Source organism: Penicillium canescens (genome assembly GCF_028828765.1).
Source record: "Penicillium canescens strain IBT 15451 chromosome Unknown utg000003l_segment0_segment0, whole genome shotgun sequence".
Classification (NCBI taxonomy): Eukaryota; Fungi; Ascomycota; class Eurotiomycetes; order Eurotiales; family Aspergillaceae; genus Penicillium; species Penicillium canescens.
The window spans coordinates 4971526-4999492 of record NW_026703965.1 but is presented as its reverse complement, the minus strand read 5'-3'; the positions used below and the strand labels follow the sequence as shown (position 1 = coordinate 4999492).

The window sequence follows — 27967 nt, the reverse complement described above, 5'->3', positions numbered from 1 at the left end:
GTTACTCGCTGACGCCACACGAGAAAGGCCGGCTGATAGATCCAGTATTAAATTTGGCGATCTATATTAAGTCAGCGTGAGAACATAACGTCTTAAGAACTTGCAAGTTGATCTTACCACCTCTGTGATGCTTGCATAAAGACCACATCCAAGTATACAAATACCGACAAGAAAAACGATCAGATTGCAGGTTGCATGACGGATATTGCGTTTCTCAAAACAGCTCCCTTCTCTCAGTAGGAAAAACCACAGGACTGGAGGAATGTAGAATGAAAAGCCGGACACAAGTAAGGCACCGCAGATAGAAAGCAATTCAGAGAAAAAAGGGATAGCTTCTGCGATGACCCAAGCTAGAATCGTGATCAAAGCAACAATTGACAACCATGTGATCCAGCCTTTTATAGTGTTGACATAACGGACCACAGAATTTTCATAGAGCTTTCCATGAATATAACGACAAGCAACGGTAGTGTTGATTGAGCCAGAAATAAATATCACAGGCAGAGCTACCCCAAATGTGATTTTCGCCACGAGGGAACTTGCCGAAAGTAAGGCAGGAGACTCAACATCCTGTCCCACAAACGCATAAATGAGTGCCCCAGTCAGAGTGTAGATACTCACTTGGGTAACGCCCAAGGTACCAATCGCCTTTGTGAAATCTGTCGGAGTGTGCATTTCGTCCATGAAAGATGGCTGGGCAGCGGCAAAGGAGTAAGCAAAGGCAATATTTGAGATGGCAACGAAGGCTTCGCTGAGACTTAAGTCATTCTTGGGCCAAGCAGACCAGGTTGATAGGGTCGAGTTGCTTTGAATGCCTGTCGCGATGATGCTGACACCGATAGCCATGATAATGGAAACAAAATCAATAAAACCAAGGATTGAAAGTTCGGCAAATGAGGGCGGAATCGCAAATGCAAATAAGATCATAGCAGACACGGCACTGAATATTAAAGCACATGCACTGCTACCAGAGATCGTGGCCAGGGCAAGTTTGCCCGTCAGGCAATGTGATCCAACCGTCAATATCATCAAAGCGATAAACGCCACAGAAAAGATCGTTTCGCCGAATCCGCCAAAGAGAAGCTGTCCAAAATGGACATAATGCGCAACATGCGGATATTTGAGCTTTGCTAAACCAATCATGTAACTCCCGTAGATGGCGATGCAGCCCAATCCGAGGCATAGTATTATACCAGCAACCATGCCCAGGGTTGCGAAGGCTGAAGGAAGACTCAAACTGCCGAGAGCGATAGATTGAACAATCAGGACGATCGTAAGGCGTTTCCAACCAAGTCGATGGAAGCGTTCGTTGCCTTCCACGGTCAGGGCATGCTCAGGTTTGCGGTCTGTTTGGTCGATAACTTCGCCCTCGGATTGCTCGAAGTCAATCATGTCTTTGTTCTTCTCTTTGTGAGAAACATTGGCGTCGTATGTAGAAGTAATTGCATGCGACATAGCTTAAGCTGACGTTGAGAGAAAGAAGATTTTCGTATCTGAGAAAATTGGAATCAATATCTCATTGATAGCTAAATCGAGTGAGATGAGACGAAAATGCAAGAAAACAGAAACAAGTCTGCCAGCACACGATACAGGGACCTGTGCCTCTTGTAGATAGTAGATGAAACACCGGGCCGGGCCAATGGCAATAGCGGGGAAGAAATCCTGGGGTCATTGTGAATTGCCGTTGATCTGACCAACTGATTTAACAAACAGTATTTCACTGATAGTAGCACTCCTAACACCGTTGATATTCCTCCCGATGTTGAAGTATAAGTTCGGTGTCTCCTGGTATTCCGGGAGGGAAGGTCGAGGCGAGCGTGGGGTGGAGACAGTTCAAGTGGAGCATCTCCTCTACTCCAACTTGGCTGAGCATCTTGAACATATCTGCATGTATTGTTGTCCTTACCAGGTCTCTTTTCATTATATTTCAACCTTGATATATTGTCTGTCGTTATGTCAACACGCACGCTCTTCTCCAATGGGCGTATCCTGATTGATTCCGGCAGTGGCCGGCATGAAGACCCCTCTTTTGCAGATAGCATGTTGGTTGAGGACGGCAAGATCACAGCAATTGGTTCAAACAACGAAGTGATTTCTTCTGGGATTTTTCCGAATCTCGTGCCTCGGGACCTTAAACAGCAGGTCGTCCTCCCCGGGTTCATAGATGGCCACATGCACCTCCTTCTTCTTGGCCAGTCGCTTCGCAAACTTGACTTGAAAAACTGCAAATCCGTGGAAGATATAAAATCAACAATCAAAGAGTATGCTGCTGCAAATCCAGATAAGCCAAGTATCCAATGCAAAAATTGGATGCATTCTATGACTCCCAACGGCGTGACAGCGGTGATGCTCGATGATATCGATCCTCGCCCTATTTTCATTGATGCAAGTTCTCAACACTCATGCTGGTGTAACTCTGCGGCTTTGAAAGAGCTAGGTGCTGCCAGTATGCCCGATCCGTCGGGGGGCAAAATTCATCGAGATGCCAAAGGGAATCCTTCCGGTGTTCTGGATGAAGGTGCCATGATGTCCATTATCTGGCCTTTTCAAGCTATATCAAGCTCAAAAGAAGACCGAATGGACGCAATCCGTGCAGCTGTCCGAGAGTACAATGCAGCTGGCTATACTGGTGTGGTAGAGATGGCCATGGACGAAGAGGCGTGGGATTCTCTCGTCACATTGCGCGCAATGGAGCCCGACTTTCCACTACGAGTTGCGGCTTACTGGCTCATCAAGCCCAGCCTAAGTCTCGAAGATAACTCCAAGCAAATTAGACGCGCTCTTCAGCTTTCCCAACAGTACAACACCGCTACAACTCCGGACTTGCGCATAGTTGGTGTGAAGGTCATTTGCGATGGCATCATTGATGCTTGCACCGCCTTTCTATCACAACCTTACGCCCCGGCAGACTCGCCTCCGCCAATCTGGGTACCAGAGCACTTGAATCAGCTTGTAAAAGAAGCAGATTCCGTTGGTCTACAGATTGCGCTCCATGCAATCGGCGATGCGGCCATCAAGATGGCAATCGATGCGATTGAAAAGCATGCAACGCCAGGTAGACGACACCGCATTGAGCATCTTGAGCTTGCATCCCCTGAAGATGCCAAAAGGTTGGGAGAGCTGGGGTTGACAGCTTCAATTCAGCCGGTTCATGCCGATCCGTCAATCCTGACAGAGTGGCCCCGTTTACTTGGGAAAGACCGTTGCCAGCGTGCATTTGCATACCGGGAGTTTGCTGACGCTGGCGCTTTGATGGCTATCGGTAGTGATAGTCCAACTTCGCCATGGATGCCGATGCATAATATTTACGTTGCGACAACGCGACGCTCTGCTAGAGATGTAGATTATCCTCAGACTGTGAACGAACATTTCAAACTTGGTTTGTGTGAGTCTATGGTTGCAGCAACAGGAGGTGCAGCTCGAAGTGTTTTTGCGGAAGAGAGGGCAGGCAGTTTGGCCGTGGGAAAATTGGCAGACTTCGTCATTGTCGATATGGAATGGGATGCTAATACCCTGCTAAAAGCCAAAACTATGGAGACGTGGTACGGGGGAAAGCAAGTCTGGAGCTCTGTAGATGTGGATAACACAGTAGTGAAGGTCTGACATGTCAGCGGTTTCTCAATAGAAGGAAATTATACCGATAAGTCACTGGGCACGCATAACAATTTACAATACTCTTGTTAAATAATAAAATGATTGGACCAGACTGATAATTATATGTTTGATAAAAAGCTTTGACAGGCCACTTGGAAGGTGCATTACTAAACATAGGCAATATGGGGCCATTAAGCTATAGTTTGACGAAAATAGAGGGAAATAACATGTTAAACGAGAATAGTACAAAAGAAACGCGGAAATAAAGAATCCATAACCAACAGTATCCACGTTTAGCGTCCCAAGTCGCATATGCTTCTGCAGCTCTGACTCAAGGAAACCGATAGGTTCCGATATGGTCAGATGCATGTTGGATCTCATAGTAACACCCGGAAAGACTTGTCCATGCTGGCATCGAGTTGCAAAAAGTCCACCACGCGACCCAAGTGATCAATTCCCCAAAATCCTTCTTGATCACCTTGTGAGTTCGTGCAGTCAAACCATGGCAAGCCAAAAGCACCCAAAGTGAACGCTCTTTGAGTGCTCTCATGCAAGGTAGATTCTACCTCGTCATTCTTTGACTGTTGATGGACAAATGTCAAAACATTGTCAATAAAAAGACCCTGGTATTACTTACCTGTTCAATAATGTCCCGTGCACTATCTGCGCCAAGCTCTTCCTCCAAAATAGGCAAAAAGCCATCAGAGGTTAGCACAGCGGAGTCTCCATTTCCCCAGAATCCACGAAATAATTTCTCCGCGACGGACACTAGCTTTTCTGGCACTTTGGTAGCGACGGCGCATAGAGCAAGTTGGACTTCAGTAGTAGATGCAGGAAATCCCTTTGGGATAGCTTCAGACATGGGAACGTCGAAACGGCGAGCCCAGTAGATCCGTTCTCGATTAATCCATTGGAATTTGTCTATTGCAGTTAGTATAATCCAGCAAGCGAAAGCTTTCGAGGACATGACAAGGGAGTGGGATAAAACATACTCTTAACCGCAATAGGAGGGGTGTTCTGGCAGACTTGCATCAAGTCTCTCAAAAGAATGGGAACAAATTCAATTTCACAGGCCGAGAAAACGGGAGAGTTCTGTCGTTACATGTTAGCCATATTAACACATTATCAGTTGAGTATTGAACTTGCCCTCAAGACATGGAATGCAATGCAGCTGAAGGGGCTACCGATGTCAAAATAGAAGGTGATTTTAGGACCGCTCATGATGAAAAGATAATATTTTGATTTTGAAATGAATTGCAAATTACAGCTGTGGTTACTGGCTGAGCCGTATGCATTTATAGACCTCCTGGACAACATTTTTGGTTATTCATGTACAATGTTGAGATATCTTGAGTCATACAGATCCTCCCCCAACCGATTTTTGGAACACGCAAGTAACGCAGGATGATCTTTAGGATCCGCCGAGAATCGGCCATGAGCTCCCAAGTGGGTTTGGCGACAGACTGGGAGCTGTACTGCTTTTGTTGGGAAGCGGTATTCCTCAGACTTGCTGGGACCAATTACGTGGAACACCGTCTAACTGGTTCAGGGGCAGTTCTATAAAATTCTATCAAGATCGTTTATAATATGCTCAAGCTGGATTCTAGCCAGTCTATGCGCAACTCAATTGCTTCATAGTGTAGGCATGAATATGTAGTTACCAATAAAGCCATTATCTCAATTATTAATATTCTATAAAACGTCTCATTACATGTATTCTAATTGTATAATCCCTAGTTTTCCGCGGTCTCATATTTACTCAAAGCTCGCAGCTTGTTGCCAGACTTGAAGAAAACCCAAGGAACAGGCAAGAGAGCAACCGCAATAAAGCCTAGCAAACTCGAGGCCCAGCCAGTGCCGAGTTTTGTATACACTAGAAAATTGTCAGCATAAAGTGTACCTCATGAATATTTAGAGATAGAAACTCACTTTGAATAGTGAATAGAGGGAATGCTGCCGCGAGCCCATATCGGGCCAGACTATTTGCACTCATAGCACTCGCGACAGTGAGACCGTGATAGGCATCAACTAAATACTGAGTCGTACTGATAAAAACGCAAAGATTGCCCCATGCGAAAAGCATGATTGCGACAACAGGACTTCCCCAGGAGATATCCGCTCTAGCGGTCCATGCAAACCAGAAAAGACCCACGGGGAGACCAAGACTGCCGATGAGAGCTGGATAAAGACGATGCTCGGGCGGAACCTGCTGACCCTTGTGTTTTGCTACTTGAGGCAAATAGAAAAGAATGTTGCAAAGAAGGACTGTAATGCTTCCGAGTAAACATCCGACCACGATGGCCAGAAATACGAGACCAGAGTCCTCGATGCTAAATTGGTAGACACCCTGGAAGATCAGAGGAATCGCAGCGAAGAATGAAAAGAGTGTTGCAAATTCGCAGGCAACATAGAGACAGATGAAAGCGACGATGGGCTCGGTCACAAGCATATGAATAGGGCGGACAAGGGCGATGGTTGCAAAAAGTCGAATTTTTGAAGACAGGGGTTGAGATGGAGGGATATCGAGTCCGAGTTCTTTTGAGCGACGACGTTTCAGGATAGGATGAAAGGTCTCCCTGGAGATGCAAATTGTGATGAGAGTGAAGATGGCGAAGAAGACCATTGTCCACTGAGTCCAACGCCAGCCTTTTCTATTCACGACAAAACTTCCGATCACAGGCCTGCACATATCTTCGGTCAAATAGGACACCTTTGCTTTACTTGGAAAGGAAGCTTACCCTAATCCAGGACCCAAAAAAGGCGATAAAATGAAAATGGTAGAGGGAATAGCACGCTTCACTGGCTTGAAGGTTTCGTTGATAGTCCCAGCAGCAATAGCCAATGTGGGCGCATAGCAGAACCCAGCCAGAAATCGCAACACACAAAGCCCGGCAAACGTAGGACTAAAGCCAGCACCCATCGTAAATAATGTCCCAAGAACCATTGTACCGACATATACTGGATATCTTCCAACAGTCTCGGAAAGCGGCCCTCCGACGATAGGGCCGAGACCTAGAGCGAAGACATAGAGCGACAAGGGTAGGATAGCCACTGTGCTGCTGACTCCGAATTCTGTCATAAATTCCGAGTGAGCGGGCGATAGAATCGATACGCTGAGAGACCTGGATACCATGTTAGATTCCATGCCAGCATTTCGTCACAAAGAAAGGTTGACCCACGTTGTAAGCGCCGCAGAAGCAATCATAAAAACTTGCTGGACTTTCAGTCGGGTTGGCCAGTTGTAGGGATTGCTGGGATCATCATCCCAGTTCCATGTGACACTATTCCCGCCGGAGGCATTCCGTCCAGCTTCGAGCTTATCCTCGGACGAAGAGGTGAAATCCTCGATCTTGGCGTGTATGTCGATATTTTGGTCATTTTTGACTTGTGCCATGTTGAATATATGCTTGCCCCACCAGTTTCGCACACACAGACCAGGACGTTGTACAGTGGCTTTATAATGAACAAGAAATATATTTTATAAGGATGGCGGAGGAGATCGAAATGTATATTGCGACATTGTTCCTCTCAAGGCTGATAAATCATATCGTGGTGCCGACCGAGGCCAAGATTATCTGATTAGAATATGTTCTGCGAACGGCACTCCTTTTTGAAAGATATTCCTCTGGGACATCCTGGTTGCCTGCACGGCTGGAGACATAAAAGATTACTCAACAGTAAATACAGGAATCGTAGATGGAGGATGATTGGCCAGAAAGCACACTAGCGCCAAAAGGGAATATTTGATTATTCAACATGCGCGAGAGTATTTCTCAGACTTGTTGAATGGGATTTTCTCGTTGAATGAAAATTGAATGAAAACGTGGTTGAAAGGTTTTGTGTTTTGTTGGATTAAGCATTGTTTTCGTTTGGCCGAGGAAGCGTGCGCTATTTATCGCAGGAGCGAACAAACACAATTGAATGGAATGCTAAGAAGAGATACCAACTTCATTTCGAACTGAAGCCTGCGCCTTGAGACCCTCATTCTGGCACTACTTACGACTGGCTCGGTACTCTTCATGAACACGCATCGACCAAAGGATTAACCGACCAGATGCGTCGGGTAATTCTATCAGCTTTGCGCTAGCAGAAGCCAATCAGCACTAACAATCACCGAAAGAAAGCGCAAATACCATCGTGCAAGGGATTTGAACACCTGAAGAAGCACGTGTTTCTTACCAATTCAAACCCCGGGATCACCAAGAGTAAGAGTCTAGGGATACACGGCATGCCTTCATAGATCAAAATGAAGTGATCAGGTACTTGATAACCATGGTTGACATGACTCAAACGGACTAGCTGGAGCTTATTACTCAGAGCCATTGACTTGACCAAATGCGGCTTGACAGCTCCCGCACCAACCATTTTCCCTTTTCGACCTCAGATCTGACATGTCAGCGACCTTCAAATATTATGAATGGCCCTTGCCCCCAACAAAGACAAAATTTGATTCTCTGTTCTCAGGGTCGATCGGTCGAGCTTAAATTAGTTTATCGTGTGGAGATATTTCGGGCTCACTGAGATCATATTACGAAATTTCTCCGGACTTCGGCGTTTGATGCTGAATTTCGGTTGGTCAGCAAGAATACTTTCATATAAGGCCCTTGCAAGTGTCCCCAGGTACCTTGGTGGAATTTGAAGCTCCACTGCGAGCTATACAAGCTCGCTCTCCAGGGCATATGCAGTTCTATCCCAAGGCGCGTGAGCAGCGGCCCAGCATCCACCATCCGTCTGTTCGGCCGCGTCGATTGGCTGTGCTGAAGGCTGCGGCTGTCAATCTTTTCCTTCTTCAATTTCTCTTTTTGGGTCTTTTCTGTTACATCTTTGGATCCTTGTTCCAACAATCAACTCACATTCACAATGTTAATGTTCTGTTCGTTGACTACGACGGCGGTACGATCGGCGATGCAGTTCGCGACGTGTATCAGAAGCTCAAGGGTCCTGGATTTCCAAACCTGATTGAGCGCCCAGCCTCTTTATACCCACAGATAGGGAGTATTGAAGGTGCTGTTTGTGACATCAAATTCTGGGGAGGTCTCTACATTACATCCAATGCCTCTAACGCCCTTACTGCCGCATTCGCTGGTGGGTCTGCTGCTTCATCGTACGATAAGAGCAATGTCATCACCATGGTGTGGAACGAAGCGCGATACCCAACGGTGGTCGACTCTGCTCTCCAAACTAGCCTGAAGTCTCTGTCAGAAGCTGCGCGGGTCGCCTATTCGAAGACGAACGGAGAACAGGCTCTTAAGTCTCTAAACAGCTCTGACTCCGCTGCCCTCGCGGCCTTCTCCGACCCATGGACATTGGCCTCCACCAATATCCAACCTACATCACAAGGGTCCCGCCTTATCTACAACACACTCGTCATCATTTTGATCTTGATCCAAGAGTTCTTCTACCTGGGTATCGTGAATGGTCTATACGCCCAGTTCAACCTCTACACGTCGGTTTACCCCCGTCGAATCGCCATCGTGCGCCAAATCATCTCGGCGGTATACACATTCGCCGGATCACTTTGTACGGCCGGTGCAATCTGGGCCTTCCGATATGGCTGGAATGTCAATGGAAGCCAGTTTGTGCTGACCTGGATGGCGCTCTGGCTCTTCGCGCATCTGAATTTCCTCGTCCTGGATGTTTTCACTATCTGGCTGCCACCACCCTACGTGCCAATGGCGCTGATCTCCTGGATCGTCATGAATGTCACTTCGATCCTGCTCCCCTTCGAGCTTTCCCCGGCTTTCTACCAAGTAGGCTACGCATTTCCTGCACACAGCATCTTCCAAGTGCTGATTGACATCTGGTCGGGAGGCTGTAACCCTCAACTCAACTACGCCCTGCCGGTTATGTTTCTCTACGAGATCATCGGTATTGTTCTCAGCTCTATTGGCGTTTATAGACGTTCGCACTATGCCATGATCAAGAAAGAAAACGATGAAAAGGCATGTGAAGAGCGTGTTGCAGCGGCTCTGGCCGAACAACAGGCGGATTCTTTGGTACGACAGGAGACTTTCCAAGATGGGCAAGGAAGTGGAATATCCGAAACCGAGAGTGAGGAAGGAATTGGGAGGCCAAGGCGTGAAACTATCACGACAATGGCGGATCAAGACCAGCTTGTTGATATCATTCGACGTGAGATGTCCAAGCCGCAGGCTGAGAAGTCAGAAGCTAGAGATCACACCGGTCCGAGTTTTGCTTTGCCCTATAAGGACTGAAAGCTTTTTCTTCTTCATAGCTGATTAATTTCTGTTAATCTGTCCTGCTGCCGATTTCTAATTTTCTGCGTCAAATTTACTTCAGCCACGCATTATACATATCATGTCTGCATCTCAAGCTGTCAAACCACCGTGAATGTTAATACAACATCTCTTTATAAAAAAAATAATTACAAAACAGCACATTCAACATCGACTTCTATCATTTACAACCTCATACCATTAGTACGGTGACACTCAGCAATATCAAGAGTGTTGGCAGCAGCTCGAGCACTAGAAATCAACGAAACAGTAGGCAAATATCCCTGCACATTAACATCCTCCTCGGTAGCAGCAATAGCCGAAGCACTCTTGTTAACTTCAATAGTGATATATCCAATCAACCCCTCAGCAAGGGTCTCACCAACCATCTCCGTAGAAATCATAGCATGGTACCCATCGTCATTAGCAATAGGGCAAACCGAATCCTCATCGTTGAGGGTACGGTCGAGAGGTTGAAAGTAAGTTGAGCATAGTAAGGCGCCAACTGATAAACAGAGTTAATTAACTCCCTAGGAAAGAAAAGTTGTCCAACATGCTTGGTAGCTGCATCGGAGTAGCTGCCATCATCGTTTGTCAAGTTGGTCTGGACCGTGGCGTGGATATGGGTCATGCGGGAGGAATAGTAGCCGGCGAAGATGGTGCGGAATTCACCGATGTCCGCTTCGTTTGTCTTAGAGATTCCGCGCAGGAAGGTCTCGTCGTCGGTTGTGCCGTCTGATCTCATGGTCCTGTCGTCGTAGGCGGATACGGCGTCTGGGTCGGTTCCAACGTAACCGGAGTATGTACCTGTGGCATTACAGGACTAGATGGGAGTGTCAACAATGCTATCTTTTGTACATTTAGGGTCTCAATGGAGGCAGAGCAACTTACCCAGATAGAGAGGCTGGCTGGTCTCGACGTCGATTTTGCCGAGATCGAGGTAGAAATTGATGCCCTCCTGCCCTTCACAGGCATCATGGCGATGCATTTCACCATCCACATAGTAAGATGGTGTCCGAGACGAGCAGACAAGTCTTGCTCTGGATCTCAGTATGCTTGTAGGGGCTGTCTCTGGACTTGGGCGATGTTGAGCGCTTGGCCATAGCATTTCTGCGCTTCAGAAGCGCACAGTCGCGACGCTGCTCGATGTGACGAGCACACTTATCAGCGCTGCCGGACTGAGCGAAGGGCGCATGAATCTTGAAATGGTTATGGCGTTCGGGGTGCGTTGTGAAGTTGTCAGTTATGATAGTTTCTCCCGTGAAGCGAGTATTCCTTCCCAGCAACGCCAGAGATAGCCATATTTAAAGCCCGTTTTTATACCCTATATATAGGTAATATTTATCTATTTAAAAAGACGTATACTAGATTTATAATTAACTAATAAATTACAGTTTAAATAATGATAATATAGTAATTTTAGACGTTTTAATAAATTACGGGTCTTTACTAGTAAATAGTGGTGCTCGCCTCTTTTATCGTTATATTCAAACTATAAATTCTACAATTGACCTCTTACTCGCTTTCTACCGGTGGTATTAAGCTAAAAATAAGATGATATGTATAGGGCAATGTTAAAGGACCCCATCTAACTCCACCTACCTAACCATAATTAGAAAAGGCGTAGTATTTCTTTTACCAATGTCATACAGTATAAGGTACAAATCCCTAGGAGTGCCTTAGAAATTCGAGGTAAATTTTTTTTTTTAAAATATGTGCTCAATTCCCCCTGAAAATACTCTCTCGTGCCGCAAACGGAAGACCGAAATATGGCCATAGCACATCAAGAACCAGGCACAGGGGTCCGATGCTACCCTACCCCCTCATTCTGCCCATAGTAAACGCGAGACACCGCCTCACTATCAAAGTATGCCCCCCACGTTAGTGCGGGGGCAGCTCGACGGGGGGTATTTTTCCCCCTTGCATTTTGCAACATAAATTGCGAGTTCTCCTTTTCCCATACTCCACTGGAATTCTTTCCCAATAGAAATCATTCGTTCCGCTACTCAACAGCTTTGAGTCCCGAACTCCAAATTTCAAACTCAACATGTATTCTCCCAAGGTCGGTGACAGGCTCGAGAGCCTTGATACACCATCTATGATTGCAGATCTCGATCTTATGGAGGCAAACATCAAGAAACTCATGGACAAGCTCTTACCAACTGGGCTGAACATCCGCCCCCATCTTAAAACAACCAAGAGTGCCATTCTAGCCGGCAAGCTCGTGAAAGCTGGCGCCAAAGGAGGCTGCGTGGCCAAAGTCAGCGAAGCCGAAGCCATTGCTGCGGCAGGCTTTGACGACCTGCTCATCACATGCGAAATTGTCGGCCCTGCCAAAGTCAAGAGACTTGTGGAATTGTTCCGCAAATATCCAAAGATCAGAATCGTGGTTGATAGCGAAATTGGTGCATCAGCCATCAACGAGGCTTTGGCAAGCTCAGGGATTGCAGAGCCAATCACGACGCTGATTGATCTCGACGTTGGACTTCACCGCACTGGTGTGTCACCGGGCGAACCTGCCCTGGCTCTGGCTCGACACGTCGGTGGTCTGAAACATCTGAAGCTTATCGGCGTCCAAGGCTATGAAGGGCATTTGCAGCATTTGCATGACAAAGAGGACCGCAAAAACCAGTGCCTAGAGTCTATGCAGATACTGACGAGTACCGCGGACTCCCTACGGAAGGCAGGCTTCAACATTGAGGTGGTCACCACGGGAGGAACTGGCACGGCCGAGTTCTGCGCTACCGTTCCTGGTGTCACTGAGCTTCAGCCCGGATCATTCATCTTCATGGACACGGATTACCGAAATGCCGTCGGCACCTTCTATTCAAACAGCCTCACCATTCTGTCAACGGTTGTGAGCAAGCAAGGCCCCCGGGCGGTGACGATCGACAGTGGATTAAAATCTTTGACAACAGACAGTGGACTGGCAGAGTGCAAAGACCCGAGATATGTCTATGGGGTTCTTGGCGATGAGCATGGCTCTCTTATGTGGGAGGAAGGCACACCAGCGCTCTCCGTCGGTGATCGTGTTGAGATGATTCCGAGTCATATCGACCCCACGGTTAATCTGCATGACTTCTATTACGCTTACCGCGGAGGTGTGATTGAAGAAATCTGGCCAGTTGATTCAAGAGGAAAGGTTCAATAAGTGATGAGTGTCAACTTACGAGTATACGGGTTACGCACTCTCCATTCAACTATGCAAATAGATGATAAATTTATTTTTGAGGTTGCTATCGTATTTTTGTGGCACAATTGTTAATCAATATAGGTTAGTTTTTACTTTGCTGCCTGGAAAAGTACTTGTGGAGATAGCATTGATACCCCCTACACCTAGTTCACAGTACGTATACCTGATGTTACCAAATCTGGTATTGTCGACACAATGCGACAGAGAAAGGAAATGGAGTATTTGCCACGGGAGAAGGTGATATTACGAAGCTAGTAGTAAATTCAAACTCGAATTTATGTCGAAGAATTAAGATATTGTGAAAGATTGCGTCCATGTACGAGCCATATGCAAGGCCTCCTGAGGGGAAGAATGCAAGTCATATTTAGCTAGAGCAACCAAAAATCTCGCTCTTCTATGCGGGCGTCAATTGAGATAGTCAGTTTAAGCTTTCCGATATTAAACCCGAGAAAAGGATGTTTGTAGAGAATGTTTCAAGGTAAATAAGAAGTTTCTTCTTTACCATTTCCCGCTTTCTTGACGCCAACCCCACAGCAGTTAAAGACAGACGAGGCCAGACAAATCTGCGCAATCACGTCGGTAGCACTCAGATCATGTTTAGTGTCAGTCATAAGAAAATCAATGGCCTCGGGCAAGTATTCCGGAAGCGCCTTGGATAGCTGTTCAAGTCGCGAATCAAAAAAACGAATGTAGTGGGTTGCTTGAGCGCTCGAATGCTACTTGAGAAATTCCTTCCAGCTTTTTCACTTGCCTGCGACACTGTGGTTTATACCGAAAATGGCGAACTTGTTTCTGTAGGGCGGCTATGAAGTCATCGCGTTCCTGGGATTGCGGATTTCACTCATAAGGCGGAAGAGGCATGACAATAGGCTTCTTATTGACTGCACCTTCGCTCTGGCTTCTCAGGGTAGCTGGAAATGATAAGTTTCCATGGGCAAATACGGTAGAAGCAGGAGAACCAATTTAGCTCACCGCACTTGTGGGACTCCCAGTTTGCAGAACACTGCTACTGGGATTTGAAGGCGCGGAAGTCATGCGTAAGTGTGGGCATCGCTAATCATGAGCTTTTTAGATGGTGCAAATGCGGTTAAGGATGAATTCCCTGGGAATTTCGGTCCAAACGGTGGATATTCTCGTTCTTTCTCTTTATACAATATAACTTGAAAATTGGTAGTATTTGTTGGGCCTTTGATATCTGGTACGCTGATGGACAACTTTGGATATTATTATGTGAACCTTTTTCTTGGTAAGATCATTTCATTTTTCATTGTACCCAGCTGAAGGGTTTCTTTCTTTCTGAGAACCACGCTAAAATGTGACCGAAACAGCAATGTTGCGCTTCATAACGGGGGTTTCCGTATTTTTTAAATCATTCGAGAAAGATGATCTATCCATTTTGTATGGGCCGAGAAGTTTCAGCATCTGTTATCTCAAGGAGCACTTGCTCGTGGACCCACTGAGTGGGAAATGGAAAGCGAGCACCGACTCAGGGAATCACGGATCCTGTAATTTATAAGAATCAATCACCAGCATTTCAGCCACGTGCTTCTATATGCTGCTTATGAACGCGATCTAGTTCGTCGCTGTTTTGGGAGACACCACAAGGAGAATGGCACTCCTGCTCATTAAAGCTTGCTCAATTCCGAGAGAATGCATTGGTTTTCAAGCATCGGAAAGATTGACCTGACCACACAACACGACATCTTCGCCAAATGGGTACCACTTGACGTTTGTCAATCTCGCAGCGGAAATCGCATTTCCTCTGTCATCGAACCGCCTGGCGGGTGATACGACTACACCACCCTGACCTAGCCAAGTTGGAGCAATTGTGACAATCACAGAACTCAGTAGAGACATATGAGAAGGGCTTAGGAGAGAGTTGATGACCTGGCCACCACCCTCTACCATGACGCTCAAAAGACCATTCGACTTGAGGGTGACAAGGAGATCATGCCAGTTGATTTGGTGCCGGCCTGCCTCAGATTTGGGCATTTTTAGCGAGATAAACCTTCCGCCATACTTCTCCAGCAGAGCTTGCTTTTCCGGAGGGGTTGATCAAGTGCTGTCACAATCCATGGCGCACGGCCGCGGCCCTCTCTGCAAAGCTGAAACAGTTTGCTATCATCAGAGAAGTCCCACCGGGCGGATGGATCAATGACTACTGGTCGGGGCTGGCCATTCAAGCCTTCATTACCGTAACCTCCGACTCCTGCAATGCGGCAGTTGAGACCTGGATCGTCTGCCACTGCCGTACCAACACCAATCAGAATACCATCGTGGCGTGATCGGAGATAATGTGTCATTGCCTTCGACTGGGGCCCAGAGAGGACCGTGCGGGCCCCAGGTGAGAGAGCAAGAGAGGAATCGAGCGATGTGGCAAAGGTGAGTGTTGTGAAGGGGAGATCATCGGCGGTGCCAACCTGGGATGGAAGGTGAGGGTTCAGGAAGTCCCTATCGGACTCAGGAAAGTCCAATGCATCTCTGGGTGTTGGAGCCGCCATCTGAAGAAACTAAAGGTTTGCCTATTCAATGTGACGTGAATGAAGAATCAGCAATCTTGGTCCACATTGGCGGTGAGATTGGGTTGATATGTCAACTCCCGTATTATATCCGGCCAATTGGAGATATCAATCACTCTGTATTTCATTACCCCTATTTCTCGCTATTTATTGGGCCATTTCAAATTACATAAAGGGTCCGTGGATATAGTATATACCCGAAGCATACGGATCATCCATAGACCCGGTTTCATGCAGTATTCGTAAGGTAATGCGACATCGTATTTCTGCCTCAGGCACTAGGGCCTACCCCAACATCAACGACTTTCACTATTGGACCGTCGAGGATGATCCCTGTCACACTAATTCGGGCTAAAAGCGCATTTACGCGCTCCCCACCACAGATCATCTTTCAGCAAGGCTCCCTGGTCAGCCCAGGTTACACTCCGTCAGCTTCCCCAGATCCACACTGGCCCCGTATCAGGTTGAACCAATCATGGTAGAGGCATTGAGTGAGAAGAAGAAGAGGGCCAGTGTTCCGAAGGTTCGTACCGGCTGTTTGACCTGCAAGTAAGTTCCTAAATCAGCTAAAATCTCAATGTCGGAATTTGTTTGGTGCTAAATTGTCTTTGTTCAGGTCCCGGCATAAGAAATGCGATGAAACCCGACCCATATGTCACATGTGCAGCCGTAGCGGACGAAAATGCCAGGGATACTTGACACCCCCCGATGGAAGGACCCGTGAAGTCCGAGATGCACGCCATGCACACACAACCGGTAGGACCTTTAGTCTTGTGCCAATGAACAAAGAAGCTGCTATGACTGGTGGCCTGGTGGCCATGGTCGATGCCAGTCAAGTCGGACTATCCAACAAGGAGCGTCAGTATTTATCATTGTTCCGCTCCCACACCGCTGCACACTGCACAGGGTATAGCTTCGACCCATTTTGGCAACTCCTTGTTCATCAAGCTAGTGAATGTTATCCTGTAGTTCGCCATGCAGTTATTGCTATCAGTGCTCTGCATCGGGAATTTGCGGACCCAATTGCGAGTCAGGATGACATGTTCGCTCTTCAGCAATGTAATAAGGCGATCGGTCACCTCCGGAAAGGCATCATAGAAGATGACCTTTCAGACCCATCCCATACTGAGAAGGTGTTGGTTGCTTGTGTTGTCTTGATTACCGTCGCTCTTTTTCAAGGCGATGTCGAAGCTGTTCGCTCTCATCTTCGATCTGGAACGAAGCTCCTATGGGAGTGGAGAAAGAACAACGCCAAGCATAGCATCGTTGCTCCAATTTTATTGAACACATTTGTGCAGCTCCACCTTCATTGGGCCAGCGCCACATGGATGAATGATTACAAGGGGTCGGATTGGCCCTTCCTTCTGGAACTCATCGATGATAACATACAAGATATTATGAAATATCCGGATGAACAAACCCGGCAAACGCTTCTCCTGCCCGTTCAAGCTTGGCTAGTACTCTTCAGCGACCCAACGCGCTTCAACACGAAGACTTTCGATTCCGCACCGCCGCAAGGCTTCATGTGGGACACTGTTTCTGACAAATTCCATCGATACAAAAACGGATACCAGAACTGCGTTGTCCTTCATAAAAATAGAGTTTCCACAAATGCTCCGAGTCAAGAGCGTGCCATGTTGCTACTGAAGATAAACAATGAGATACTTCACATCACCCTTACCTCCATACACTTTACAGGTTCTGAAATGGAATGGGACACACTCCTGCCTCATTTTGAGGCAGCGGTCGACGCAGCAGAAAAACTGTTAACAGACTTCAGTGGGATGCTTGATCCCTACTTTTCTGCCAAGGAGGGATGGATCCCAACACTTTTCATGACCGGAATAGCATGTCGGGACTGGTCCATTCGGCAGCGAGTGTTGAAGATCTTCGAAACATACAACCGGCGAGAAGGAATTTACTCTACATCAGAAGCTCTGGTTGTGTTGCCACGCATCTATGAAATCGAGCATGCCGGTATTGCTCCGGGGGAGATCGTGCCAGAGCACAACCGCGTCAGCATGGGACATGTTGAAGAAACGCCCAACCACTCCAACTACAAGATGAAGACTTACCATTTACTATACCGCGACGTTCACAGAGAGTGGCATAGGGAGGAACTGCCTTGTGGCGACACTGCTGTTAGACACGCTTTGAAGGGCCGCTTTGAACTGGCCACCTTGGTTTGCAACCCAGGTCGCGGCATTGATGATTTGAAATGACTGATAAAATCTATATATATATGACGAGATATATCTAGGTATGAGAAACGGCAGCTAGAATTGAAACTGTGCCATTTTGGGCGGCCCTTATCACTGAAGATATGTCGGAGCGCACGCTATTCGCAGTAAGTAGATAAATGTGCTAAGCTGCGAGTCTTTATAGGATTGAACGCGTATAATACATGCTCTGGGTTATAGTATCTGGTGACCCAAGGTTCTGATCCCCCAGTCGGATAGCTACTAGCCCTCACGGTGTGCAGAAACGTATATTATGAAGTTTCTTTCTTTTAATTCCTTGCTAGAATTATCTCACTTAACGGTGCTCTTCCGTGTTCATCTATCGGGATTTAAGAAGAAATCATAACCTGGTCTATCCTCGCTCATAATCCAATCAACGCCATGTCTGGCATTATAGCTTTGACTGGATCTCACTCTTGCCGCTGTTGGTATGGTCAACATCTCAGCATTCCAACCTTCGAAACCGTTCGTCCCTCCTGATCCACGATGAGACGATTTAGCAACCCGGTCAGAGTCGAATGAGTGGGAGCAGCTGTTAAGTCGATTAAGGCCTCTCCGCACTCGTCCCATACAGCAACGGAAGAGAGGTTTGACCAGTAGCAAAGAGCCGCATATTATTGCCATGTCTAATTCCAAGATTGCCCAGATTAATGACATACTACTGCTGTCTGTGAAAGGAAAATATATTAGATAGTGTCTCGTTGAAAAACCCCTGCAATGAACGTGCTTACATGTCAGGTTATCCGTCAGATAATTTTTTAATTGAAGCAGACGCAGAATGCTGAATATGCAAACTCTTCATACGGGTCAGCTTTGAGAATTAATATCAAAACATGAACACTCACAGGCAGCCGATCAAGAAAAGGACTGTGAGTTCAATCTTTTCGCGCAGGCGCATTTGAAGCCTCCACACCACTGGAAGAGGCAAACATAGAATGAGGACATCCTCTATCACCGAGAATACTCCGATAATTGTGTAAAATGTAGTCTGTCCAGACATGCAAGATCCTTCAATGCTTTTTATCCAGAAATACTGGACAGGCCAACATTGAAACGTGTTCGCAATTAGGGCTGTAATTCCCCAAGCAACGACGAAGATTATTAGAGCGGTTGCGCAACGTCTCACCCAGTCCACCACGCCTACTACTCTTCGGAGGAATATCAAGATTGAAATTTTCACAAAGACTTGTGCTATCGGCCAAAATTTCTGGAGGATCCAGTTGGCCTGGGTAATGATACAATGTCAGAGCAACGTCTTCAGACCCAAGTCCAATGAATCTTACCAGTGTAATGCGTAGCCTTTGCTCGCGAGGAAGGGCCCAAATCGACCCTCCGGTTCCGACGCCATGCACTGCGGCTATTACTCAGGGTTAACGATATTTTTTTGCAAAGTAGTACTTTTGGCACTCACAATATACAATGCTGATCGCGGCTCCCCAAGTGCAAAGGAGACCGGCTCCCATCAGTGCATCCTCAATCCGTAATTTATGAGTTGCTAAGCAGCGAGAGTAAAGACGAAGAAGGAAACAAGCTGTCGCAAGACCTGTGCAGACGGTTGGGACAATGATCAAAACAGCTTCCCAGTGATCTGCTCGTGGGCGGGGCATGTCTACTTGGCGCTAAGCAGAACCAATATCGTAAGCCCAATTCACCGGTGTTAGATGGATGATTGTTGATTGAGTGGCTACTGCCAAGCTCCAAAGCTCTCGATGGAGACCCAGATTTCACTCTTGGCTAGATCTCATTGTGGAGCTAGCGTTGAATGCACAGAAGTGTTCCAACCCCAAGGAACCCATCGGATTAATATATAAGGAGCTCACGAATAAGTTCAGTACGGCCGTACGCTTCATCGCCGAGATTATGCCATGTAGGGTGCTTCGCCTTGAAATTGTGGCGTTGTCAAGCCTCATTAGGAAGGACAAAATTGCTAAATGGCTTTTTCTCGATCTTGATGTCATCTATTCCAAGTCTACTGTATACTGGTTGTGGCGATGGTTTGCGGCTCCCGCCGTTTATTTCCAGAAACGGATTCCATTTTGCCTCGGCTCCGCAAACACCGTTCTATCAAATCTAATGTTCCGTCGGCCGATCAGATCAGGTATATTTTCAAGAATATTGGGTTTTCCCAATCACCGCAAAAATCAATTTTATCACCTGGATACGGCCCAGTAGCATATGGTCACCTTTGTGGATATGAATAATGACCGGTAAAGCAAGAATGGTAGGGGATTGATAGGCCAGCCTTATGTACAAACCTCGGTCTTTTATCTTCATATCCCTATAAGACTTTAACGCTCCGACTGTGGCGGAAGAAAGGCTATCGAAGGCTCACTTATCGTGCGCTGCTTGGGAATGTAGCTAGTCTTAGTATTATGATGCGAACTACTCATTTTGATTTTTGTTTATGAGTTCTGGGTTTAAGTTAATATAAGCCACATACAGCACGTGGAAACTTACACCGACATTCCTTAATAACCCCGCTCCTTTTTAGGTAGATCCAGACTAAGTTTCAAAGTTGGCGGCATACATGAATAGACGCCTTGCCAAAGAATTGATCATGTTCTCGGCGGAACCTTTACAGCTCCATTCTTAGTATACGCTTCGTTGTATGCACGCACAGCGGGTGCGGGGAACTTCTCGTATTCGGAGCTGACAGCGTGGCAGGAAAGGCCTCGGGACGCTACAGTGACAACTGGACGGTTAAAGCCCCGGTTAAATGGCTGCACACCAGTGAAACTGCGCTTGTTCTCTTCTATTTTATCCAACGGCATTGATAAAACTGATAGCTCACATCCAGTGTTTCCCTGGCAGTTCATCCTTCTTTGACCCCCTGGATATCGCAGCGTCATTGTCAATTATGCCCGATCCACAATCTCAATATACGCTCACGGAGGAGCAAAAGCAGCACTGGCTTGATTATGGTTTTATAAAAGTCCCTCGGTGCTTCACTCGCGAAGCAGCCGCAGAGTTCACCTCCTCAGTTTGGACTCGCCTGGGCGTCTCACCAGATGACAAAACTACATGGACGCAGGAGAAGGTGAACATGCCCGGTCACACGATGATCAGCGTGGAAAGTTTTGCGCCCAAAGCTTGGCATGCCATCTGTGAGCTCGTTGGTGGAGCGGATCGGGTAGCTGACTGGTGCAAAGACTGGAAAGATGGTTGGATTGTGAATATGGGGAAGCCGGAATATAACCCGGAAGATGCGTTAGATCTTCGATCTTTGAATGACTGGCACAATGATGGCGACTGGTTTGTTCATTTCCTGGATAGCCCCGAGCAGGCATTATTGGTTATTCCATTGTTCAGTGATATTAAGTCTAAGGGTGGTGGGACGGCGATTTGCACCGAAGGCATTGGACTGGTTGCCCAATATCTGGTATGCACTGCTGGAAGAAGCCGTCTCTTGCATGATTGCTTCCATATTCAGTTTCATTCACTAACCGCAAGGAAATTCTAGTATGACCACCCCGAGGGGACGTGGCCGTCCCTCGCCTCTCATAATGTCCCAAATACTCCCAGCGAAGGACCAAACCTCTGGACTGAATGGGCACATTCTTCAACGCATACAAAAAATGATTCCTTTCACGAAGTTACTGGGGAAGTGGGGGATGTCTTTCTTCTCCATCCATTTATGCTACACTCTGCTTCTCGGAACCTCCGACGTGACGTTCGCATTATTACCAACCCACCAGTGGCCCTCAAAGAGCCCTTCAATTTCAACCGTGTGGATGGTCAGTATAGTCTGATTGAGCAAAAGACTTTGAGGGATTTGGGTAGGCCCGAGGGTCTACCTGAATGGAAAATCACGGGCTCGAGGGAGCTGATCACTCCACGCCGTATAGAGGTTAGTTCTTCAGTGAGACCAAATTTTTGGTTTGTAGTAACCCTTTATCTAGAGACAATCACGGATGGCTCTTGAGGAACTGGAACGGGTGAAACTGTCAGGCGAACCTATCACCAAGCTGGCTGGCGCTAAACATGTGGAGTACTACCCGTCATGATTTGAACCCCTGTCTCGACAGGAGCTATGAAATTGAGCTACTTACATACAAACTATTTTAATTTGATCAATATAGCTTCATTATACATTGAGATGCTGGAACGATTCCTTGGGATAGTGCTCATAAGGCTTTTTCGACTTTTTTTGTGTTTTCGATCCGCAGTACTAGCTCCAATGCCATGCGATTAGAGTCCGGCCCTTGGCGAGGGCTCATTCGTAGGGATATAAATTGCGGCGGTAATCGAAGTGGCTAGCAGTTAGGTCTCACTCAAAATCGATCATATCCTGTCCAGGTGTCACCAAGCACAAGTAGAGTATCTGTTGCAGATCAGGGCGCAGTACCCGTCCAGATCATCTAAAGACAAGATCTGGCACTGTGGGGCCTCGAATGCCCCCGTGCACGATGACTTTAAAATGCTGCATAACGCCCGCTCATTCGTTTTGCAAAGAGAGGTCAAGGCCCTAGGCAGCTCTTCGTGTGAACTATTTCTTGCTGGGAAAGATTTACTTTCCCTCGCTGAACATCCGAGATATTTCTCTTCGCCTAGATCTCACGATGGTTGATCCACGACAATGGTGGTTGCATTTTTCTTTCTCGCAGGCCTGAACTGGTCTGTAACAGCTCAGGCTGACATTAACAGTTATAATCCCGATGGCTCTCAAGCTAATAATGATGTCCCTGTACTTCGGATTCCACCTTTTGCTGCAGCAAAGGCGATATTTGTATGTCAAACGGAATATGCTATCTGCAAGACAAGCGTGGCTTGTACTTTTGCTCGCAAGCTGCTCTGATCGAAGCTGTAACTCGTGCGATTCTTACATATATTGCAGTTAATAATAAATTCTGCAGTTAGAGAGCATACCTCCCACTTGAAATCCCTAAAGGTTAATTAACATGATATGCGTCTAGTACCTTATAATAAAGACTCGGGATTTCTGATCGTCGCCACTCAGTATAAAGAAAGCAGCACCATTCGCTGCTGTGACACAGCTATTCCTGGTGTCGCTGGGATATTTGCCGCTTTGTCGGCAGCTGCGACTTCATCTCCTGGCTCGTCCACATCAATCCCAATATCAACATCCAACCCTATGAGCGACAGCGGGTCAAACTCCAAACTCCAAACAGCTATCGGAGTAGGGGCTGGTGTACCACTAGGGTGACATTGCTCTTCCGTCTATAGCTTGGGCCCTTTGGGAGCGACGAACGCGCTCCAAAGCTTTGTCACAGACAACGAATGTGCTGGCACCGATGAATCAGCCTTACTTTCACCAAACAGGAACACCCCGTCCCCCTGTAGAGCTGGATGCCTCTGATTTTTGAGAACGGCAAATACCCAAGCCTCTAGGGTCCACACGGTCATATTACATGCGGTCGTGTTGCAGCATACATAAACCGATCTTCAGTTCAAATCGTCACTGAAACTTCTTTTGGGAGGTGTAATCGGGCCAATGTCGCATTTATTTGCCTTGCAATCTACGAGTGTTACGAATTTTATCTTAAGTTGTTAAAATTAGCTGTTTCACATATGGCTATGGGTTTCAAAGCAATTGTTTGAAGCTTTACCACGATTCATTTGGATTTTGGACACGCAAATCAACACATGTCTACTAAGCTCTCATATTTATGAACAAACGAAGCTCATCAACGAGTGTGCAGGGATGGTTGTCTTGAAAGTGCCATCGCTTGCGACACGAAGGGGCGCCAGGACTGTGAGGTCGTTTGCGTTGTTTGTCACATAAGGCCGAGCATTTTTAGTTCTCGCAGATGTGTTAATCTTCAGGCTGATATCATATGCTTCGGTAGCGTTGTTGATTGCCTGGGTCACAATGCTCCCGTCTTTGTTAAGAAATGAGCTGACATAGAGCAACGGCGCAGAGCTGGTAGCCTCAACACGACGAGCACCTGGTCGAGCAAACCGACTGAACTGGGCGAAAGCCCAGAATCGCTTACTTGGAATGACCTCGTCCCCGATAAGATTGATGAGACCACTGTCAGTGGTTGAATTTTCGGCGCCAATCCAGTAGAAGAATCCGCTAACGTTAGCGTCCAGCAGCGCGACCTGAATATTGCGCGCCCATGTCATTCCTTCTCCAGTAGCACCTGTGTCGAAGAACGTATAGGGAGTAAACCCACCCGAGAGATCGGCCCACTCCGTCACCCATGTCTTCTTCTTGGTAGAGAGTGGGAAGTTAGGCACGGAGTTGTATCCATGTCCAGTGACGACGCTCAGGTAGTTCTCTGCAGGATCAGGACCGGCTTGGAGGTCAGCCATCATCTGCTCCTGTTCCTCCCAGCCAATTCCATCGCAACAGTTGATTGCTAGATCCATGCCCGAAGCCTTGATTGTCTTTGCGAGAATGCGGATAAACTCTGCCGCCTGGATGCCATCGGACAACATCCCGGCATATGATGCGGCGAATTCTGGTTCATTCAGGAAGCCTAGGTTCGTCACTTTCACCCCATATTGCTTATAAAACCGCGCCCACCGGACCAGGTAGTCGGCATATGCTTGCATCCAGCTGCCAGAGGGACAGGAAGTGTTGGTGACTCCACACAAGTACCCGCCGTTGTTTTCGTCGCCATTTGTCTTCATATACCCTGGTGCCGACCATGCGTTACCATACAGCCGGACAAGTCCGCGATCGTAGGCTTCCTGGGCTAGTGGAAACTGGCCGCTATCGTTGCGATCCCAGACGTAATGGGGCTTTGCGCTTGGTAATCCAGGACTGAAAGGCTCGATGGAATTCATGAAATTGCTGTCCGAGCTATTGCTAGAGCCAATGCCGTTGCGCAGGATCGAGAACCCGGCGCCCTTGTCAATGCTAAACAGAAGATCGAGCACATATTTGGTATTTTTGCTGGTGAGGCCTTCTTTGCCGAAGATGTCATCAGCTCGTTGAAAAGCCTGCGAGACGCCGAATCCATCCAATTCTTGGAATTTGATATCCGTGTTTACCGAAATAAGGGCAGCTTTCGTAGATGATATTGCTGAAGCGTGGGTATAGGCTACTGCAGTCACCAGGCAGACGACAGTTCCAATGACTGATGGCATTGTTCTGTAGGGGTTAATTCTAAGTGTAAGTGGGTGTTTTTTTTTAGGTCTGCGAATAAGCACACCAAGGCTTTTAAAGACCAGGTGAGCCGTGGTCTGGGGGGATTCTCCTTGCAGCTTTATTGAAATTTAGGCTGAATACCCCATGCTTTTACTCCACATCCCGCTACCTTCCTTCGTGCTTGTGTCCGATAGGTGGTTCCTGTGAGACTAACTCTAAAGCAGATAGGCTTCGCCACGCTCCCCTCATGCTACGCAGAAGCGGTATAGGGCTATTCCTTATTCGGTGACATTCAAGGCTAGCTTGCCCACGGTCTCACTAAAGAACTCACTAGTAGAATTTAGCACTGAAGGTATGCGTCTGGCATTGTATGAGAGTCCTCGGGGCCAGGGCTTTTTGAAAGTGTGATTAAAGTGACAGCGATCAAGTTTCTGAGAAAGCCGATGATGCGATTCTGACATCCCCTCAAATTACTGCTTTACAACATTCGTGAAACTCGGCTGGCTGGCACTCTATGGCCCTTTGCTTGTTGCATCAGTATCCCATCTCTCCTTCCCTCTGTTTCACCTCCTTTCCAACCATGATATTGCTTCGCCGTTGGAGCAGTAATCTTCTCTCAAAGTCCAACTAGGGAAGCTTCCACGCAGCAAGGTAAGTGTGACAGGCACTGACTAAATAATTCAACAGATCACACTCAAACCCCTCTCACAGACGTTCCCTCCGCAACACTGTCCAACTACACGACATGTTGCGGAACGGCATCTTTGCATATCCCACAACACCCAATATCTGAGTCTCACTTGCGCATAATCTCCGAATCCCTTGATCTGTGAAGATTTTTCCGATTGCTGAAACCGAGAGGGATGATTTACAACAGGCCCATTGCTGACGCTAGCGGGGCTAGATTTAGTCAAAAGCTCTCGGTCCATCGAGGCACCCATTTCCAACTGCAGATGAAATGGGTAGAAAAACGCCGACCTGATGATGTCGGTTTCTGCTTCCGTCAGCTACTGTCGTCATCAAGGTTGGGGTTCCGATACGTGTCCTCCTGGAGTACGGCTGAGCTTGGATGACAGACTGTGTTGGTTTCCGGTTGGCAACTGTGCCCAGGTGGAGATGTGGCAAGGCCCTCATACTTTGGAAGCAAGTACAAGGCCTCTCTCATTGTCTGCGAGTAGCATTTGTATTCTGTCTACCTATTTGAGGGCGGAATCCTCATGCAACAATGCTGGTGAAGTTTCCAGCGAGCAAGGTGCTTTTTTGCAAAGCTGGTACGTTTCAGTCCAAGAAAGGAGGCAAGTTTAGGACTTAAGGGCCCTTTTCTACTTCGTTCCAAAAGCCAAATGGATGAAACTTCAAGTTGATTGGTTCAACCTCAGCTAAACTATGTCACAGTCATCCGTGTTAACCATGTTCGGATACTACCATCATGCAACCACAAAGCAAAAGGAAATAATATAATTGCAAGACAATAAGGAAAAAGCGAATCACAAAGAAATAAGCGAAAAAAGAGGTCCCCGGGGATATGGAAAACTTTCTTTTTCCGAATCACTATCATCATTTTCTGGCGCAAGAGACGCGGCAAAGACTCCCGCGGGAAATAAGACTCAGGCGCTCACATTGAGAGTGTCAGTTCCTGTGTTTGCTCCTGAATGAAACTGGCATAGACGGAATCTGTGTCACCGAAGTTCTGTGGGTCAATACGTAAGGTGTTCACAAGATGCTGGCATTCTGGATTCTGCATGATGGCCGCTTGGAATTGAGCTATTTCCACCCCAAGGCTCACTTGAATTTCCTGGGCTTTGATTCCTTGCAGAGCTTTCTTGAATCTGCTGACAAAACCTTCGGGGGATTCTTGTGTGCCTTGGTAGCGAATGTCCAACCACTCCTGCCAGGCATAGACAAGGGGCTGAGCATGGAGGGATGAATATGCCTTCTCTAGCTCGAGGTACGCCTCTCGGGCATCAGAAATGCCTTGTATGGTAAGGCCAGGCTGTCGATCAAGAGCAAACAGCAAATATTCCCGAGCCTCGGAGACAGATCGGCTCCATTGTTGGAGCGCAGCATCATACTGCATACAGACTTCCTTGTCTGGCACCTGGATTTCTGGCACTTGGCCAAGAGCCTCTTGGATGGAAAGATGCATTGCCGAATCATCCTTCGTAGCAGCTCTGCGGTGGTGCATGTTGAGGAAGTCAGTATTTTTAGGGGGGCCAAGTTTACCGGCGAAAATATCCCAGTAGAGTGGATTGATGGCGCATGTGACACGCAGGAACTTTTCATGCCACTCATTCCAGTTCGAACTGCCTTTCAAGACTGGGACATTGAAAGCAACGTAGTTTGGGACAGTAGGGGCCATGTCGGCGGAATCGGGTTTCGAAAGCACTGATAGAAATGTTAGCCGGACGTTGCACTGACAAATATTAGAGCAAACGATAGAACTTGCTTTTGGTGGTCACCGTGTGGTTCGGACGAAGCGCCGGAGACGGTGGGTGAAGAGTGAATGGGAATGTTGAAGATGGAAGAAAAGAAAAACGGACAGAACCCCTTTTAACGGGTTTTCTCCTCTCACTTGAAGTCGACGAGTACATACCGCATCAAAATAAACCATGTGTAATTAGGCAGCTACCTCAAGTATTGAAGCCCATCTATCTGGTGGTAAACCCACCCATTCATCCCGTCTCCCATCCATCAATAGAACAATCAATAAGCCCATCAATGGAACAATACTAGGAAATCTATGCATTGTTATTAGAATCATTCAAACTGTCTCACGAGTGACTCTCGATGAATACATCATCAACACCTTTCTTTGTACCTAGCATCCGGTAATGCCTATTGAGATTTCTATAAGGAACAATGTTCCATTTGATTTAGCGATATATTGACCTACACAACTACACAAAAGTCATCCAGCCATACTAACCAAGCATCACCTTCCACATCTCTGTGTCCAGACTGATCGGCTTATGAGCCTAGCAATAATGCCAAACGAAATGGAAAGAAGCGTAGTTGATAGGCAAAGAAGTAGAATCATATCATAATTTGATAAACGATCTAGCTCTGTTCCAACACGTCTGGAATAATATGAGTCTCTGCACAAATCAAGGTGAACCGTTGCCATGATC

The 27967-nt window shown here is 47.1% G+C and overlaps 14 protein-coding genes across 14 annotated transcripts; 5 read left to right on the top strand and 9 right to left on the bottom strand.

The window, feature by feature from the left end:
- Position 1: 1 nt before the first annotated feature.
- Positions 2 to 1455, bottom strand: N7446_005164 (uncharacterized protein; the record flags this gene model as incomplete). Its single annotated transcript, XM_058513912.1, has 2 exons — positions 2 to 61; positions 118 to 1455. 2 exons carry the CDS (start codon positions 1453 to 1455, stop codon positions 2 to 4), a joined length of 1398 nt encoding a protein of 465 aa, XP_058375241.1.
- Positions 1456 to 1953: 498 nt separating this feature from the next.
- On the top strand, positions 1954 to 3603 carry N7446_005163 (amidohydrolase; the record flags this gene model as incomplete). The annotated part of the gene is made up of 1 exon (XM_058513911.1): positions 1954 to 3603. The coding sequence occupies one exon, from the start codon at positions 1954 to 1956 to the stop codon at positions 3601 to 3603; it is 1650 nt and encodes a 549-aa protein (XP_058375240.1).
- Positions 3604 to 3971: 368 nt separating this feature from the next.
- Positions 3972 to 4815, bottom strand: N7446_005162 (putative 2-hydroxychromene-2-carboxylate isomerase; the record flags this gene model as incomplete). Its single annotated transcript, XM_058513910.1, has 4 exons — positions 3972 to 4175; positions 4232 to 4515; positions 4587 to 4686; positions 4741 to 4815. The coding sequence occupies 4 exons, from the start codon at positions 4813 to 4815 to the stop codon at positions 3972 to 3974; spliced, it is 663 nt and encodes a 220-aa protein (XP_058375239.1).
- Positions 4816 to 5327: 512 nt separating this feature from the next.
- On the bottom strand, positions 5328 to 6988 carry N7446_005161 (MFS transporter; the record flags this gene model as incomplete). The annotated part of the gene is made up of 4 exons (XM_058513909.1): positions 5328 to 5467; positions 5524 to 6275; positions 6333 to 6716; positions 6774 to 6988. The coding sequence occupies 4 exons, from the start codon at positions 6986 to 6988 to the stop codon at positions 5328 to 5330; spliced, it is 1491 nt and encodes a 496-aa protein (XP_058375238.1).
- A 1285-nt stretch (positions 6989 to 8273) lies between these two features.
- N7446_005160 (SNG1 family protein) lies at positions 8274 to 9809 on the top strand (the record flags this gene model as incomplete). Its single annotated transcript, XM_058513908.1, has 1 exon — positions 8274 to 9809. The coding sequence occupies one exon, from the start codon at positions 8274 to 8276 to the stop codon at positions 9807 to 9809; it is 1536 nt and encodes a 511-aa protein (XP_058375237.1).
- A 206-nt stretch (positions 9810 to 10015) lies between these two features.
- Positions 10016 to 10219, bottom strand: N7446_005159 (uncharacterized protein; the record flags this gene model as incomplete). Its single annotated transcript, XM_058513907.1, has 1 exon — positions 10016 to 10219. The coding sequence occupies one exon, from the start codon at positions 10217 to 10219 to the stop codon at positions 10016 to 10018; it is 204 nt and encodes a 67-aa protein (XP_058375236.1).
- Positions 10220 to 10230: 11 nt separating this feature from the next.
- N7446_005158 (uncharacterized protein) lies at positions 10231 to 10808 on the bottom strand (the record flags this gene model as incomplete). Its single annotated transcript, XM_058513906.1, has 2 exons — positions 10231 to 10653; positions 10722 to 10808. The coding sequence occupies 2 exons, from the start codon at positions 10806 to 10808 to the stop codon at positions 10231 to 10233; spliced, it is 510 nt and encodes a 169-aa protein (XP_058375235.1).
- Positions 10809 to 11877: 1069 nt separating this feature from the next.
- Positions 11878 to 12981, top strand: N7446_005157 (DSD1 family PLP-dependent enzyme; the record flags this gene model as incomplete). The annotated part of the gene is made up of 1 exon (XM_058513905.1): positions 11878 to 12981. One exon carries the CDS (start codon positions 11878 to 11880, stop codon positions 12979 to 12981), a length of 1104 nt encoding a protein of 367 aa, XP_058375234.1.
- A 1704-nt stretch (positions 12982 to 14685) lies between these two features.
- N7446_005156 (RibD family protein) lies at positions 14686 to 15524 on the bottom strand (the record flags this gene model as incomplete). Its single annotated transcript, XM_058513904.1, has 2 exons — positions 14686 to 14996; positions 15044 to 15524. The coding sequence occupies 2 exons, from the start codon at positions 15522 to 15524 to the stop codon at positions 14686 to 14688; spliced, it is 792 nt and encodes a 263-aa protein (XP_058375233.1).
- Positions 15525 to 16201: 677 nt separating this feature from the next.
- Positions 16202 to 17764, top strand: N7446_005155 (uncharacterized protein; the record flags this gene model as incomplete). Its single annotated transcript, XM_058513903.1, has 1 exon — positions 16202 to 17764. One exon carries the CDS (start codon positions 16202 to 16204, stop codon positions 17762 to 17764), a length of 1563 nt encoding a protein of 520 aa, XP_058375232.1.
- Positions 17765 to 18196: 432 nt separating this feature from the next.
- Positions 18197 to 19555, bottom strand: N7446_005154 (uncharacterized protein; the record flags this gene model as incomplete). The annotated part of the gene is made up of 5 exons (XM_058513902.1): positions 19194 to 19555; positions 19066 to 19139; positions 18628 to 19007; positions 18514 to 18578; positions 18197 to 18450 (listed from the first exon to the last, which is right to left on the bottom strand). Coding segments are annotated over exons 1-5 (969 nt in total), but the record flags the coding sequence as incomplete, so codon positions are not given.
- A 1084-nt stretch (positions 19556 to 20639) lies between these two features.
- N7446_005153 (uncharacterized protein) lies at positions 20640 to 21786 on the top strand (the record flags this gene model as incomplete). The annotated part of the gene is made up of 3 exons (XM_058513901.1): positions 20640 to 21161; positions 21243 to 21629; positions 21682 to 21786. 3 exons carry the CDS (start codon positions 20640 to 20642, stop codon positions 21784 to 21786), a joined length of 1014 nt encoding a protein of 337 aa, XP_058375230.1.
- A 1621-nt stretch (positions 21787 to 23407) lies between these two features.
- Positions 23408 to 24838, bottom strand: N7446_005152 (uncharacterized protein; the record flags this gene model as incomplete). Its single annotated transcript, XM_058513900.1, has 1 exon — positions 23408 to 24838. The coding sequence occupies one exon, from the start codon at positions 24836 to 24838 to the stop codon at positions 23408 to 23410; it is 1431 nt and encodes a 476-aa protein (XP_058375229.1).
- Positions 24839 to 26454: 1616 nt separating this feature from the next.
- On the bottom strand, positions 26455 to 27198 carry N7446_005151 (uncharacterized protein; the record flags this gene model as incomplete). Its single annotated transcript, XM_058513899.1, has 1 exon — positions 26455 to 27198. One exon carries the CDS (start codon positions 27196 to 27198, stop codon positions 26455 to 26457), a length of 744 nt encoding a protein of 247 aa, XP_058375228.1.
- Positions 27199 to 27967: the final 769 nt, after the last annotated feature.